Source organism: Suricata suricatta, chromosome 13, assembly GCF_006229205.1.
Source record: "Suricata suricatta isolate VVHF042 chromosome 13, meerkat_22Aug2017_6uvM2_HiC, whole genome shotgun sequence".
Classification (NCBI taxonomy): Eukaryota; Metazoa; Chordata; class Mammalia; order Carnivora; family Herpestidae; genus Suricata; species Suricata suricatta.
Genome location: NC_043712.1, coordinates 77,411,618 through 77,428,227, shown reverse-complemented (window position 1 = coordinate 77,428,227; position 16,610 = coordinate 77,411,618). Strand labels below are relative to the sequence as shown.

The 16,610-nt window shown below is 42.0% G+C and overlaps 1 protein-coding gene across 3 annotated transcripts in view; it reads right to left on the bottom strand.

The window, feature by feature from the left end:
• The window catches only part of CEMIP2 (cell migration inducing hyaluronidase 2), an 85,474-nt gene that overhangs the window by 17,962 nt on the left and 50,902 nt on the right, over nucleotides 1-16,610 (bottom strand). For all 3 annotated transcript variants that reach the window (XM_029919935.1, XM_029919934.1, XM_029919936.1), the window contains exons 13-18: nucleotides 15,661-15,792; nucleotides 14,367-14,402; nucleotides 13,209-13,364; nucleotides 9,846-10,023; nucleotides 6,647-6,862; nucleotides 1,848-2,056 (exon numbers count right to left, since the gene is read on the bottom strand). In XM_029919935.1, the coding sequence (XP_029775795.1) occupies nucleotides 1,848-2,056; nucleotides 6,647-6,862; nucleotides 9,846-10,023; nucleotides 13,209-13,364; nucleotides 14,367-14,402; nucleotides 15,661-15,792 (927 nt within the window). The remainder of the gene's footprint in view (nucleotides 1-1,847; nucleotides 2,057-6,646; nucleotides 6,863-9,845; nucleotides 10,024-13,208; nucleotides 13,365-14,366; nucleotides 14,403-15,660; nucleotides 15,793-16,610) is intronic.

Here is a 16,610-nt window from a genome sequence, read left to right as displayed (position 1 = left end):
CTGTCAGCACAGAGCCCGACACGGGGCTCAAACCCACGAACCGTGAGATCATGCCCTGAGCCACAGCTGGATGCTTAACCGACTGAGCCACGCAGGAGCCCCAGATCTTGGATTTTCAATATGTTCAGAAAAGATGGGAAGAGAGAACAATATGTTTACAATATCTCACTTTAATTAAAAGAATTCTAGGTTTTCTCCGTTTTCTTTATGTTTTTCTCTATTTTCTTTATTTGGTTTAATGACTAAGCACAGCTTTTATCATGTTTCAAGTGTTATTTGTAGAAGTGGCCCTATGCCAAAATCTATGACCGCTCTATAATCATATTAAATTTGGAGGAAAAAAAATGACCCATCTCCTCCTCTTGCCTCAGCCCATGATGTAATTTTTACAAACTCTGAGCCATTTAAACAAAGAAAGTCTGACTGAACTTCAAAAGCCAAGAGTTTGAAACTTCTAGGTTCACCCTTTTCCACTTTAAAATATTTTTACTTGCTCAGTATTTGTCAAACGTTACATGTGACACTTACAGAACCCTGCATGCCATGTGGTTGTAATACTTCGCCTCAAATTCATAACCTGCCAGATACAAGTCTTGGGACTACTGATCACTGACATTTCTCCTTGGTCCTCTGCGACCCTCATTTGTTTCCTCCATTGCCTTCTCTGTTGCTCACTCACGGGAGCGATATCACACTGGCTTTTAGGACACTCCCCCGGACACACTGTGAACTAAGGATTAGAGGTGAGGAGATGGAGTAGGAGTCAGGCCACAGATGATAATGGCCTGAACTCAGCCACAAGCATCAGAGGTGGAAAGAAGTAGAGAGATGCAAACAACATTAAGGGGACAGCGCCAACAGGGTTTGGTCACTGATGGGAAGGGACGAAGAAGAAGAGTCAGTGATGAGTCCTGGGGTTTCTGCCTTGGCTGCCTCAGTAGCCATTGCTACTGATTCTCGAGCAAAAGCACAGAGAAACAGCAGCAAGTGTTATAGGAAAACATTAATGGTCCAGTACAGAGCATGTGTGAGACTTAACAGCTCAGAACCGACTGGTTACCTCTGTCTTTCATCCCTCTCTTCTAGCGTCATCCGTCCCTTCCAGCGTCATCTGTCACCTCTCCTAAGGCACCTTATGCTCCCATCACACTGATTCCATCAGTCCCTGAGCAGGTCCAGCCCTTTCTCCAAGGTATTACTTTTGTAACAAGACTGATCACTTAGGATCCCTTCCTGAGGGGCACCTTGGTGGCTCAGATGGTTAAACGCCTGTCTCTTGATTTCAGCTCAGGTGGTGATCTCACAGTTCATAGGATCGAGCCCCGTGTCGGGCTCTGTACTGACAGCACACAGCCTGCTTAGGATTCTCTCTCTCCCTCTCTCTCTCTGCCCCTACCCTGCTTGCTCATGTTGTCTCTCTCTTTTGAAACAAATAATCATGAAAAAAAAAGACACTAAAAAAAAAATCATGCCACTCTCCTCTGCCATGTCTAAACTTGGCCTCAAAAATCTTTTCATTTTCTTGATAACCAAGTGTTCAGTTGGAACACCAGATAAAACTCTTTCCATCTCAGCTATGGGGAATTAAAGTATCCAGCAGACTACATTATAACGTAATGGCTTTCTGCATATAATACCTTGCCCATAGACAATAAGAAATGTTTTTAAAAAGACAGGATTCAATCTGTATAATTGCTTAATCCCATCCACATAAAGTATAGACAGCCACCACATGAGAACAAAGTCCAGAGATGGGCAGTCTTTACTTGCTGCAAAAAAAGTTATAAGTTTTCTCCCCTAAATTACAGCCTGCTCAGCTATTTGAAGTAACCGGAAGGGAGGCATACTTGTTGAAGTTTATGAGGTACAGGAAAGCAGTCCGTGGGGCCGGTCCGTTCCAGTGGATGGTGTAGCCCTTCTCCAGCATGATCACAGGCTGGTACTGTGGGAAGGCAGCCTTCTGGTTAATGCCTCGGAGCACCATCGGGTAGGAGGGATACTCATCCCGTGCGATGGTCATCGTCAGATTCTGAGTGCTCCATGTCTGCACGTAGACCTTCAAAAAAACAATTAAGAATGAGAGGGAAGAAGACGCTTAACTACAGAGAACAAACTGGGGGTGACCAGAGGGGGGTGGGTGAGGGAATGGGTAAGACAGGTACAGGGGATTAAAAAGCACACTTATCAGGGCGCCTGGCTGTCTCAGTCGGTTGAGGATCCGACTTTAGTTCAGGTCATGATCTCGAGGTTCTTGGGTTCGAGCCCCATGTCAGGTTCTGTGCTGACAGCTTAGAGTCTGGAACCTGCTTTGGCTTCTGGGTCTCCCTCTCTCTCTCTCTCTGCCCCTCCCATCTCAAAAATAAACATTAAAAAAAATTTTTAAGCACATTTATCATGGTGAACATGGAGTACTCTACATAGTTGCTGAATCACTATATTATACGCCCGAAGCTGATCTAACACTGTATGTTAACTCTACTGGAATTAAAACAAATACAATAAAAAATTTTAAGAAGAATTAAGGAGGAGAGAGCAAATGCTTAAACAGCTAAACAAACATTTCTAGCACCAAGTCCAGCATCTCTACTTTCAGAACAGAGGTTCTGTGATCTGAGCCAGATTGAACGAGGAGCAGCCAATGTCATCATAAGTTACTTAAAAACGAAGCCCTACTTAAACCGAAATGGTAAAAACAGACCACGCATTCTGCTAGCCAAGATCTTCCTCATCTCCTCCACCACAACGGGCCGGCTTATTCATCAGAATAGAAAGCCTTTGCCGCCTAAATAGCTTGTCAAAGAAATACTTCAGTCTGAAGAACACACATCCAAAAAAACCCGCAAAGTCACATGAAACCTGATATCCTCCGTTCAAATCTCAAAGTCTTTTCTCTAAAACAAGAGATGGAACATTGAAATATCTTAGAGCTTTGGCTTTTCATTTTCCATGACCTGCATCAGCCCAAGAAGTCATTTTTCACCCATTCAAAAAAAAAAAAAAAAAAGGCTTTATAAAGCACTTTGCAAAAATTGGAAAAATATATTAAACAGAGACAAATTTGAAAATTCTGAATTTATTCCAGTGGTTTTTGAGCCCTTGCTGTGCGAAAACGAAACCTTTCCCAAATGCTTCCTCTAAAGAACAAACCTCAGAACAATTTCCTAAACAAATCAGGATCCTGTAACTGAATTCCCCAGAAGTCTTAAAGCATCTGCAGAACACTGCATTTAATCCACAATATTTCTCTTTTTCCTGTCATTTCTACAGTTTTGTTCATATTGAGCCAGAAAAGCTTAAGTCTCGTTCACGTTTTAACATAATACTCTCCTTTCTGATACCACTTAAAGATTTAAAATAGATGGGAAATATATATTTTGAGACTGATTGTCTTCATTTAAATACATATATTTAGTATGTACTATATATTCGTTATTTCACATATTATACTTATTTTTTTAATAATGTACTTTTTAAAAATGTATTATTTATTTTTGAGACAGAGAGAGACAGAGTATGAACAAGGGAGGGGCAGAGAGAGAGAGAAAGACGCAGAATCTGAAGCAGGCTCCAGGCTCTGAGCTGTCAGTGCAGAACCTGACACAGGACTCGAACCCACCAACTGTGAGATCATGACCTGAGCCAAAGTTGGACACTTAACCAACTGAGCCACCCAGGCGCCCCAATACTTATTTTTTTATTTATTTGTTTTTTAAATTTTTTTAAATGTTTTTATTTAGTTTTGATACAGAGAGAGTCAGAGCATGAGAGGGGGAGGGGCAGAGAGAACAGGAGACACAGAGCCGGAAGCAGGTTCCAGGCTCTGGGAGCAGGTTCCAGGAGCAGGTTCCAGGCTCCGAGCTGTCAGCACTGAGCCTGATGTGGGGCTCAAACCCACAAACGTGAGATTTGATCTGAGCCGAAGTCAGAGGCTTAATTGACTGAGCCACCCACGTGCCCCAATACTTATTTTTTAAAATAGGTTTATATTTAACCTATGTTATATAGATTATGTGTAATATATAACAGGAGATAGATAAATAAATAGATTGATCTCCCTTCTTCCAAATCCAGGAAGGATTTGAGGCAGCGTATGTTACCTTAAGTCTCCTACACTACCACCTCTTCTCCTGAGCCCCTTTAACCCTTGGGTTAGCAAAAAACAAACATCCTATTAAAATATATTTACAAACAATTAAGTAATTATTATTCCATCTTTAGATCCAGATGCTTCGACCCTTTGCCTAAAAACACAAAGTATTCTACGTTATCTAAGTAACAACAAGTGCCTGCAGATCCGGGCTCCCAGACCAAATCCCAAATTCTCAGGAGAAAATTTCTGACCTGTGGTCCTACCATTCCCAGAGCCTCCTAGGAAGTATAAGATGACTTATTTCTTTCTTCATCCTTCAATAAAAATTGAATTACTACTCTGCTTTACAAGATAGAAGGATCAGGTTTATATTCTCAAATATATTTGAAATCCAAAGGGTTGACAGACACATTTATAATAATTTTTTACTTCATTGGTGAGTATACACCACTTTCAGACAGACACATACACATGAAATGTAACTAAAACTAGAACTACAAAAAGAGCTAAAAGCTTTTTAATTCCAAAATTTCTTCTTTTTTTTTAAGTAGGCTTATGCTCAGTATTGAGCCCAGTGTGAGACTTGAACTCATGACCCTGAGACCAAAACCTGAGCTGACAAGATACTTAAAGGACTAAGCCAACTAAGTGCCTTGTAATTCTAGAATTGCTATAGCTTCCGAGGTATTGATAGGTTACCTTCGTTTTAGCAGGCAAAGCTGATTAAAAATAAAATGAAAGGGGGGCTTAGTTGGTTGAACAACCAATTTCAGCTCAGGTCATGATCTCAGGGTTCATGGGTTCGAGCCCCACACTGGGTGTCTGTGATGACAGCTTGGAACCTAGAATCTGCTTTAGATTCTGTGTCTCCCTCTCTCTCTGTTCCTCCCACACTCACGTTCTGTCTCTCTCAAAAATAAACATTAAAAATTTTTTTAAAAAGAATAAAATGAAAAGAAAAAAGAAATTACATTTTATTTTTTATGATTATTAATGATGTCCTATGATACTTTATTGCAAGTCCTTGACTTTTTTTTTTTTTTTAGAAACAGAGCATGAGCGGGGAAAAGGCAGAGAGAGAAAAAGGGAGACACAGAATCCGAAGCAGGCTCCAGGCTATGAGCTGTCAGCACAGAGCCTGATGTGGGGCTCGAACCTACAAACCGTGACATTATGACCTGAGCCAAAATTGGACGCTTAACCAACTAAGCTACCAGGTGCCCCAGAAATTACATTTTAAACCATGTTTTCTTCTTTACTATAATTAGTTCTCCATTTTGTCCTTGTCCTTCCCAGAACTTGGGCAAGAATCACATTTTTCCCCCCATATGGGAATGAGAAATCCCACACCAAAGAAGCAAATACTCCTTTAAAGTAAGTCAGAGGACTCCCTCGAATCTTCCTCCTGATTCCCTAATTTAGTAGGGACAATGACCCTGAAAGCAAAGAATAAATCCCCCTCTCAGGGAGCAGAGCTGTAACATGACAAGAAAACCTGGGCTAAGACTCAGGAAATATGGGTTCTCACCCCAACCATATCCCAACCATATTTAAACAAGGGCAAGTCGTACTACTGCTGTTGGACCCACTTTTCCACCTGTTTAACTGGTGTGCCACAGGGGAACCTTAAATAAAATTGTATAAGTTCACGGGACACCAAGGTGGCTCCGTCCACTGAGCGTCTGACTCTGGATTTCTGTTCAGGTCATGATCTCACAGTTTGTGAGTTCGAGTCCCGCATCGGGCTCTGCGGGGGACCAGCCCACGCACCACAGTCAAAAGGTCCCGAGTAGGGGGTTGGTGTCAGTGAAAATATCTCTAAGAAAGAAGACAGACAAGACGAACAAGACAAGACAGGAGAGAGAGAGAGAGAGAGAGAGAGCGAGAGAGAGCGAGCGAGCGAGAGAGAGCGTGGATGGCGGTTGGTAAAAAAGGACACTCTTTATTGAGATAGCCAGGGTCTTATATACCCTGGGTGATTACATCATTCTTATCAGTAAGTAACAGGTTTAAGTCATTGCAAAAAGAATCCCCTAATGATAGTCTGGTTTTAAACATGATAGGTCTGAAGAATTCTGTGAGGAGATGTACATTCCTTAACGCCCTGCATTAATTATTCAAGGGTGGGATGCTTATCCTTAAGCAAATCTTTTGGGAGAGGATTATGTTCACTCCTAGAAAATAAAGTAAATCATAGGATGAACAGACGCCATCTGTGCGGCCCAAGAGGCAAAATATTGTTTGAGGGTTATTATTGCCTACTGGGCCCCAACAGGGCTCCATGTTGACAGCGCAGAGCCTGCAGGGGATTCTCGCTCTCCCTCTTTCTGTCTCTGCCCTTCTCCCGTGCTTGCTCACATACTCTCTCTCAAAATAAATAAACTTAAAAAAATTGGTATGAATCCATCATTCCTCGTGACTTTTTTCTTTTTTCCTAGAGGAAGGTCAGGCCTTGGAAGGTATCGACCATGCTGTGGCGTAGCGGACTACTCCTCACCCAGGTGGTACTCTCCAGAGCCCGCTGGGAATCGGGCCTCAGAGAGCACTGTGGCCTACCTGGGCGTAGCTCCCGCTGCAGACCACTGCGTTCCACTTGGTAATGTTCACACAGCTTGGGTGGCGGATCAGGTAATTGTCAATCCTTCCCACATATGCATCCTTGTACCCCGTCACGGAGCCGTCGAGGTCGTGGAATATGGAGTTCTTATCACCATCCAGCTCACAGTCTTCAAACCAGGGGCCAGGCTTCCCGAAGAAGACATTCAGAGTGACCTGCCAGCAGGGAAGGACAAGGACATCACAAAATGAAGGCCAGCGTCCCCTGCACAGGGACGTCCAATCACACATCCCTTACAAATGCTTTGAGGTCAGGGCAGTTCCGAGTCACAGTTCGTAGGTGTCTACCGCGGCACCCAAAGTTTTCTTTCTTTTTTTTTTAACATTTATTTAATTTTGAGAGACAGAACCAGATCAAGATCAGGGGAGGGGCAGAGAGAGGGACACACAGAATCGGAAGCAGTCTTCAGTTTCTGATCTGTCATCACAGAGCTCGATGTGGGGCTCAAACTCACAAACTGTGAGATCATGACCTGAGCCGAAGTCAGACTCGTAACCAACTGAGCCACTCAGGCGCTCCCCAAAGTTTTCAATTAATTATGACATGGCTGGGGGCTGGAAATGACAAAGTCTTGTGGAGTTCAGGTAGGGTAGCAAATGTTAAAAATATAGTTGAGGGGCACCTGGGTGGCTCAGTCAGTTAAGCATCCGACTTTGGCTCAGGTCATGAGCTCATGGTTCATGGGTTTGTACCCCACATCAGGCTCTGTGCTGACAGCTCAGAGCCTGGGGCCTGTCTTCAGATTCTGTGTCTCCCTCTCTCTCTGACCCTTCCATGCTCGTGCTCTCTCTCTCTCTCTAAAACAAATAAAAACAGTAAAAAAAAAATGTATTTTTTAAATATAGTTGATGTTTTCCTTTCCTTTCCATTTAAAAACTATGACCTGCTCTCTAGACAAAACCAACCTATGGTAAGAGAATCAGAACAGTGGGGAAGGGAAATATGTAGTCATGAATACTTGTTAAAAATTATAAGCTTAACACTTAAGATGTGTGCATTTCCCTGCATGCAAAATATACCTCAGTTAAATAAAAGTCTGTTATAAATTCTATCTTCTAAGCTAGTTTGTCATTTCATTTCACTCCAAATGCCTTAGTTGCTTGTTCATTTGACTCCCCCCAACCAAAAAACGAATACAATTCCAAACTGAAACGCAGGCCAAATCTTGCCTTGGTAAGCTCAGTGACCACTGAACTCAGTAGAATCTGCTGAAAAGTGTAGGTTACTTTCTCCTCAACATACACCAAACCCAGCTCAGTAATTCTTATATCAGGTAGAAGTAATTTAAAGATTTTATTTTAAATTTTATTTTATTCTTATTTTTTAAATGTTTATTTATCTTTGAGAGAAAGAGACAGAGCACAAGTCGGGGGTGGGGGGCGCAGAGAGAGAGAGAGGGAGACACAGAATCCGAAGCAGGCTCCAGGCTCTGAGCTGTCAGCACAGAGCCCAAGGTGGAGCTCGAACCCACAAACTAGGAGATCATGACCTGAGCCAAAGTCAGACACTCATCTGACTGAGCCACCTCGGCGCGCCTAAAGCTTTTATTAAACACGTAGTACACAGCTGCAAAGCAGGCTGCAGATTACATGTTTTATAGCCTTGAGCTGCTTCTTATTAGTAATTATTCATGCTATTCAAGCCATGCAGATACACCTTTTTTTTTTTTTTTTTTAAAGAGAGAGAGAGCACAAGCAGGGTAGGGGTAGAGAGAAAGGATCCAAGGCTGACAGCAGTGAGCCTGATGTGGTACTCGGATCTCGAATTCACCAACCCTGAGATCATGACCTGAGCCAAAGTCAGATGCTCTACTGACTGAGCCACCGATGAGCAACTCAATGAAAAATCAGTGATGTCTGTGACTAGTGGCCGGCTCTAGATTCTTAGTCATAGGCTTTTTTTCCTCATTTCCCTTGTACCTCCTGTGGTTGAGCCCAAGAGAAGTTTGGGGCACGGTTCCCACCTCCTCAGGGAGCACAACTGTGGCAAACATTCCCTTTACAAGCGTCCCCGGGCGTTCGCACCGTCAGAGCTCCTGGATGATGACCCCTGTGCTTGGACCGCTGGATGTCAGAACTCCGAATGCCACAACCAACGCAATACTTAGCCAACTGTTTCCCAGAACAACTGTCATGGTCACCGCAGCTCCATGTATGAAAGTCTGTGTGCATAGCAGGTGAACACCCAGCCTCCACACTGATCCGAAGACCGCCCTACTTATTCATATGGGAAACGACCGGCTAGTGCAGCACTTCCCTTTTCCCCTGCAGTCACGTGGCCTAAGAGAACCAGCCAACCAAGCTGGCATCCCAATTTGCACCCATGCCTCTGTTTCCTGCCTCAGCCATTCTAGAAAACCAGATGCAGGCTTTGGTAAACTAACCTGTGTTCTATTTTAAACTAGGCTCCACAGAGTCAGCCTGTGGACGTGAATGAGAGACGTGTGGGCCACTTCCCAGTTGTGGCCGCCTGTGGAAGCGTCAAGCGAGAGACTCCATCTCCGTGAACCAAGGTCATTTTGGAACTGGCAAGATGACGGACGGAGAGGTCCGTAACCGGACTGTCCTGTGTACTAATGATACAGAGGCCACTGATGAACTACTAAGAAACGATTGCTGTGGGCCGCTGTAATGTAAACAATTATTTCTCAGTCTTCTTTGCAGTCTTCATAAAAACCTTCCAGCAGTTTGTATCTGTATTTGCTTTATACCATGCCAGGATTCCTCTGCTTTCCCAGCCTTTTATCCTCTGGTTCCCCAGAAGATAAGCCCGACAAGTAAAATACCAGGCAGAACTCAAATCACTTCAAAGATTATTACAACAAACTTCCTCAAAAGCTATGTTCTCTTGTTCCTATGAAACTCCCCCACCCCAGTCCCGTGCTGTCACTTTAAGACATGGTTCCTTTCAAGGTATCACTTGAATGTCAGAAACACTCCAGGCCACATGGGACGTCTGTTCTCCCCTTGAACTCAACGGGACAGCGTGCATGGAATCAGGAGTCTCTCTTGCATATATTTCTCCTCCAGGTTGTAAAGACTCAGTACGAAAACTTGGTTCATGTGTTTGTCTCTGGCAAGGTGCTACCCCCCTTCCTCCTGCTGTGGTCACAAATAGGTACTGTAGGCGCATACTTACGTGTGGACCGAACTTCACGAGGGAGATGTTATTCCTGGGGGTTATCTGCCAGGGATTCTTCACCAGGAAGCCGATCGCACTGGTGTACCTATCTGGAGTTGGCACATATTTTTTGAACGTACACCTGGTTAAATGAATGGGCCCGTCGTAAATCTGAAAGCCTCTAATTGGGAACGTCCTGTTGAAATACAAAATGTTGTTTAATGCACGTGGGCCCATCCCTACACCGGCATGTCGCTTACACGTTTGTTTCGTAAACACCGTTGAATATCTTGTACACGCTAAGCACAATTCTAGGGCACAGCGGCGCCATGATAAAATCCCTGAGCAAAACCGTGGAAAAGGCAAACAGAAAAACAAGGATCATTTCAGGCAGTGCGTGTTGTGCAGGCAGAGACACGGTGACCCAGCAGGCTGGGTAGGAGAGAGATGCCGTTTTGGACAGAATGAGGGCCTCTCTGAAGCGGTGACTTTTGCTTCCTTGAATCAACTCAGTTAAGACCTTTTATTTGGGAACTCCTATACTTCGGTTTTGGTTCCAAAATCTCTGGCAGGAGAATAAAAGACAAATCTGTGCTTTCACAGGGAAATTCTCCTTTCAAGCCACTAAATGATAGTAATAAGATGAAATGATATACTTTAAAGCATGAAAGTGTAAATCCTTGAGGCTTACTATGTCAAAGGCGCTGGCTGGATTGAGAAATTTGGTTTATTCAGTTACCACTTTTCTGTTCAAACACAAACTCTTTAACCTGCTAATCATATATCATTAATCATATCCTTTAGGTTTCTCCCCTCTTAAATTCTTTAATGGCACTGCAGAGGATTTCTATAGCAACATCAGTTTACAACTTGGCAGTGTTTTACAGTAAAAGCACACATGCCAGCAAGAAAAGGAAGTAGCGTGGTTAAAAATTTATGCATCTTGATGTACTTCTAAGGATATACCCCAGAATGGCTCTCTGTCATAGAAAAAGTTGTAAAGATATGGTAAAATAACCCTGGATCCACTGACCAATGAGGAATCTTTGTTTTAGAAAATTCTCCTTCGTGAAGCAGCAATAAGCACTTTGAAATAGACCTGAAGGCCACATAACATATATAACTGTTGAATCAATATTTTGTACACCTGAAACTAACATAATATTGTACGTCAACTATACTTCAATTAAAAAAAAGGGGGAGGGTGTCTGGGTGGTCAGTTGTTTAAGCATCCAGCTTCAGCTCGGGTCATGATCTCACAGTTGGTGGGTTCGAGCCTCATGTCAGGCTCTGTGCTGACGGCTGGGGGCCTAGGCCTTGCTTTGGATTCTGTGTCTCCTTCTGTCTCTGCCCCTCCCCCACACACGCTTTTTCTCTCTCTCAAAAATAAACAGGGGCGCCTGGGTGGCTCAGTTGGTTAAGCATCAGACTTCTCACATCATGATCTCACGGTTCATGGGTTCGAGCTCCGCGTCGGGCTCTGTGCTGAAAGCTCAGAGCCTGGAGCCTGCTTCAGATTCTGTGTCTCCCTCTCTCTCCGCCCCTCCCCCACTCATGCTCTGTCTCTCTCTGTCTCAAAAATAAATAAACTATAAAAAAGTTTTAATAAAAAAATTAAACATTAAAAAAATTTTTTAAAAAAGGGTGTAGCACCTGGGTTGCTCAGTCGGTTGACCGTCCAACTCTTGATTTTGGCTTAGGTCACAATCTCATGGTTGTGAGATGAAGCCCCACTTCAGGCTCCATGCTGGTCATGGATTCCGCTTAAGATTCTCAGTCCCTCTCCTTCCTTTGCCCCTCCCCGTCTTGAAGTGTCAGCACATGTCTAAGTGTATGCACTCTCTCTCAAGAAAAAAAAAGAGAGAGAGAAAAAAAAGAAAAAGAAAAACACTGGAAGCCAATGTCAAATAAAAAGAATGGAATTGGCCACCATCATACTGCAGACAAACCTTGTGATGAGCACAGCCAGCGATGAAGGCAAACTACCAGGGTTTGAATCCCACCTCAGCTACTCTGAGTAAGCTCCTCATTTATAACGCAGGATAATGACAGTACCTACCTCACTGGGCTTTGCGAGGATTAAGTGAAGAATAAAGTATTTAGAACAGGGCCTGACACATCACAAGCACTTAATAAATGTTAGCTATTAAAAACCCCTGAAGTTTTGTTCCTCGTGGCTTCCACAGTCTGAGGAACAGACGGGCTACACAGAGCGCAGCTTATAATGGCATTCAAGACTTCCCAACAACAAGCTTGGAAGGGATGGAACCAAGTTCACTCTTTGCCCCGCCCCTCAAAGTGAGCAGCCCCTTTGGCCCGTTCCCCTGACCCGTCCTAGCCCAAGGCCCACATACAGCGTATAACTTTAAGATGAATTCTGGCAGCGGGTCCAACATAAGACCTTCAGAACATGAGTTTTTCTCTGTTTTTCTCACAAGTAAAATGAGGACAATTCTGAACTGGGTTTCAGAACCGAGGTATGGATAGGGTAATTAGTTACTAATTCCCAAAAAGCTCTGAAGCATCTTTCTAGTGCTAAGTACTATGTTAATGACTCTGTGATTATTTTGCCAAAAAACATGCCAAAAGTCTACTCCGCACAACTGAAAACACTAGTAATTGCACAGCCGTGGTTAGGTTTTGAGTCAGTTTTGGCATCTATCAAACTCATATTCTAGGACTTTTTTCAGTAAGTTATTTCCTTTTTCCAGTGGCTATTTCTGCAAACCCACCTCACAAATTGAGGCCAAGAGTGACCTAATATTATAGTTTACAGTTTGGCTACTTTCTGTGGCTCAAGAAAGAAGAAAACAAAAAAGTCAGCACTTATAAAGGCCTTAAGCAAGGAATGAAAAACAAGAGGGTTTCCTCCATTATACAAATATAACGAAATCTATAAGGTGCATGATAGTTAATATTCCAAGATTCCAGAATATGCCCAATTGTAATAGTAATAATATCAACAATAACAATAATAGTGGTAATAATAATAAGATAAGGTGAGGAAAGCATCATGGTAAGAACCAATCTACCCAGGGCTACTACAGAAACTTCCGTTAAGGGTTAGGTTTTCGGGGCACCTGGGTGGCTAAGTTGGTTAAGCGTCCGGCTTCGGCTCAGGTCAGATCTCACGTTCGTGGGTTCAAGCCACACATCAGACTCCGTGCTGACAGCACAGAGCCTGGAGCCTGCTCCTGATTCTGTGTCTCCCTCTCCCTCTGACCCTACCCTGCTCACACTCTAAGTCTCTCTCTCTCTCTCAAAAATAAATAAACGTTAAAAAAAATTAAAACAAAATTAAAATTTCAAAAAAAAACCCAAAAGGGTTAGGTTTTCATCTTCTGTTCAAATTTTACAGTCCACTGCTAGAGCAATGCTTACCTGTTCCTAGGTAGGGTCCGGGGCTTCTGGTCGATTCCTCCAGTGCCTACATACTTGTTCTGACCACCCTGAAAGCCATAATTCCTGCTTTCACCAACAAAGAGAGATTCGGACACCTCCTGGCTGGAGCCTTCATCACTTGGGAAGCTTCCATCACTGTTAAAATGAGAACAGCCATTATCGCCCCACCTCCAGGGAATTTAAACTGACCCTCAGGTGAAGACACACTGTAACTTAAAAGCTAAAAACCTTCCAGGCAGCTAGGAGCTTTTTCTAATACTTATTATCAAGTCATCAAAAAGTCCTTCTAAACTGTGAACATACCTCGTATAAATTAATACATGGTGTACACATCAAACACATGAAATTTCATTTAACAGCAACAACGGATTATTTTAGTCTCCAACAACAGTATTATACATGGGGAGAATGAACTTGCCCTGAATGTAACACTTAAGTGACAGGCATATTTAAGACACTATCCAAAATAACTGTCGTCTGGAGAAAAGTCTGTAACATCAAAAGTTCAGTTCTTTTTTTTTAATCTTTTTTTAAATTTATTTTTTATTATCATTTTTTTTTTATTGAGAGACAGAGAGAGTCAGCATGAACAGGGGAGGGTCAGAGACAGAGGGAGACACAGAATGGGAAGCAGGCTCCAGGCTCTGAGCTGTCAGCACAGAGCCCGACACGGGGCTCGAACCTACGAACTGCGAAATCATGACCTGAGCTGAAGCCAGACACTTCACCAACTGAGCCACTCAGGCGCCCCTAAAAGTTCAGTTCTTAAAGATCATGGCAAAATTAGAGCAGCTTCTAAGAAATAAAATATTTAATATGCTCCCAGCTTTTAACTCCTTCCTCTCAAGTGTTTTCTTCTAAGCCAAAAATATGACAGGCAGGCCAACACTACCGTGGAATTCCAGCTATGTTAACCTATGACTTTGGTAGGAATTCAATTAAGAAAAATGTATTTTTGGCCCTCTAGTGGTATCAGGAAGCAGGTGTTTTTTTTTTTTTTATCAACTGCTAATATAATGATAGAAAAATCAAGGTGTGATCAAATCCACCTTCCCCCAAAAACACACAAAAAAACCAGGGCTGTTTACCTTACAGCTTTAAAATAATCTGGTAAGTATTTTAAAAATAACTACAAACCTGGCAAAGGTCAGTCCTATTCCATTATCTGCAAATCTATGAGAAAAAAGAATAAAAGAACATTTAATTTATCACCTCATGTAAGAAGAGATAATTTCAGTATTTAATTTTTGGGAAAATCCAGGAGGTTCCAATAATGTTTACTCCCCAAGACCACAAAAAAAATGTTTCACTTCCTAATAACTAAACACACACACACCACAGTGAAGGCAACTGGTTTAGATCTTAGTGTGCGGATTACTGGCCACGTGACCTTGGGGAAGTCATTCACCTTGACTCTCTCTCAGTTTTCCCACCTAGAAGTTGAACCAAGAACATAACCTTCCTCACTGGATACCTGATGGTATTAAACATACCAATGAATGCCAACCCTTTCGTAAAGTGCCTCCTCATAGTAACCAGCACACAACTGTCAGCTGTATTACTTTTATGATTATTTTGAAAGCAATTAGGTCATGAGATTCTCTTCAAAATTTTTCAACATTAATACCCAAGGTATTTCTACAGATTTAATACAAAATTAATTTTTTGCATGATGAAAGTCAGAGGTGACAGTAAAATGCCAAGAAGTTGTCAGTGCCAGCCAGAAAAAAAAAAAATGTTTTTCTAGACTCTTGAACACCCAATCTTAGCTCAATGCACATCAGACTTCTAAAATTATGCAAACAGGAAAAAAGTAAGATGCCTACCGCCTCAAGTCATATTAAGCCCTAAGTCAATAGACAGGAAGGTGGAATTTGCAACTTGTATTTGTAATGGCAGTGAGAGGGCAACAGGAAAACTTCTGAGTTTCCAAAAGGAAAGGGGAAAAAATCCAGGTAGTTTCAAAATCTTTATTTAGCTCTCTGACATAGACGCCGTTTGTTATATAAAGTTAAATCCCCAGTTCCTGCTCAGTCTCATCAAAAACCTCTCATGTCACCAGACAAGCTCAACTCCAATAAAAGCAACAGAATGAACGATTCCAAACACTTGCCGTCTGTGAGTGCGAGCAAACGCTTCCTCAGAGCCCCCGCCATCTATTAGTAATAACAATAATATGATTCCAGGGGCACCCGCTGGCTCAGTTAGGAGCGGGCAACCCTTGAGCACGGGGTCTGAGTTCCAGCCCTATGTTGAACGTAGAGACTGTGAAACATACATAAATTAAATAATAATAATAATAAAAATAATAATGTAATTCCAGAAACTATCGCCGTACTTTGAGCACACTGGGTTGTTTTTTTTTTTAAATCACCTTCAAAAAATAAACACGTAGGTGCCATTAGATAATGACTTTGAAGAGAATACCTACGCTGCATTCTGAACAACAATGTCTCCCCCTCTGACCCAAGCTCCGTTGTCGTTATTTTTAAAAGAAATGAGCCTGTCGATTAAAGCAGCAACACGTGGCTTTTCAGGGTCTGCATCTTGATGAGGCCTAAACCTTGGGGTTAAAAAAAAAAAAAAAAAAAGGACTTTTTAAAAAATAAAAAGCATTGAAAATCAGTTATTCACAACTGTAAGCTTAAGTGTCAAAAGACAGGATTTAGATCTGACCAAAACAAACAAAACCTAAGGCACAATTTATAACTTAACTACTCATATTTCAGATATTGAAAAAAATTACATTTTTTATATGTTTCCAGAGAACTGCTTTCATATCTTCTTAGTTATTTTTTTTTAAAGCAACTTATATTATAGAATAGGATATTTCAGAACATTTGGAGCACTAAAACCATTTTCAAAGCAAACAAACAAACCTCAGACTAGGAAAGCTGGTATGTTTTCACAAATTCTTAAGCTACATGACACGAATATAAACAAACTGAATAAATGTATCAGGTATTTCAACATACATTTATGTGAACTAGAGTATTATTTGAGTTGTGTTCTAGTGAGATGTTTAAGATCCAGAGATAAAACTGGTTCAATATATAAATACCTAAATTTAAAACAGTGTATTTAACTAACTTGTTAATTACAAACACTGAATTTTACCTCTTCTTTCTCTTCCTTCTACAACACTTACAAGGACCTTAATGAAAAGGTCAAAAAAGTTGGTGTCAAACCACCATAATAAATCAAATAAATAATTCCATAAGGCCACCTATTTTTTAAATGTTTATTTATTTCTTCTGAGAGAGAGAGAGAGAGAGAGAGAGAGAGAGAGAGAGAGAGGGAGGGAGAGGGAGGGAGGGAGAGAGAGGGAGAGAGAGGGAGAGAGATGGCAGAGAATCTGTAGTGGGCTCTGTGCTGACAGCA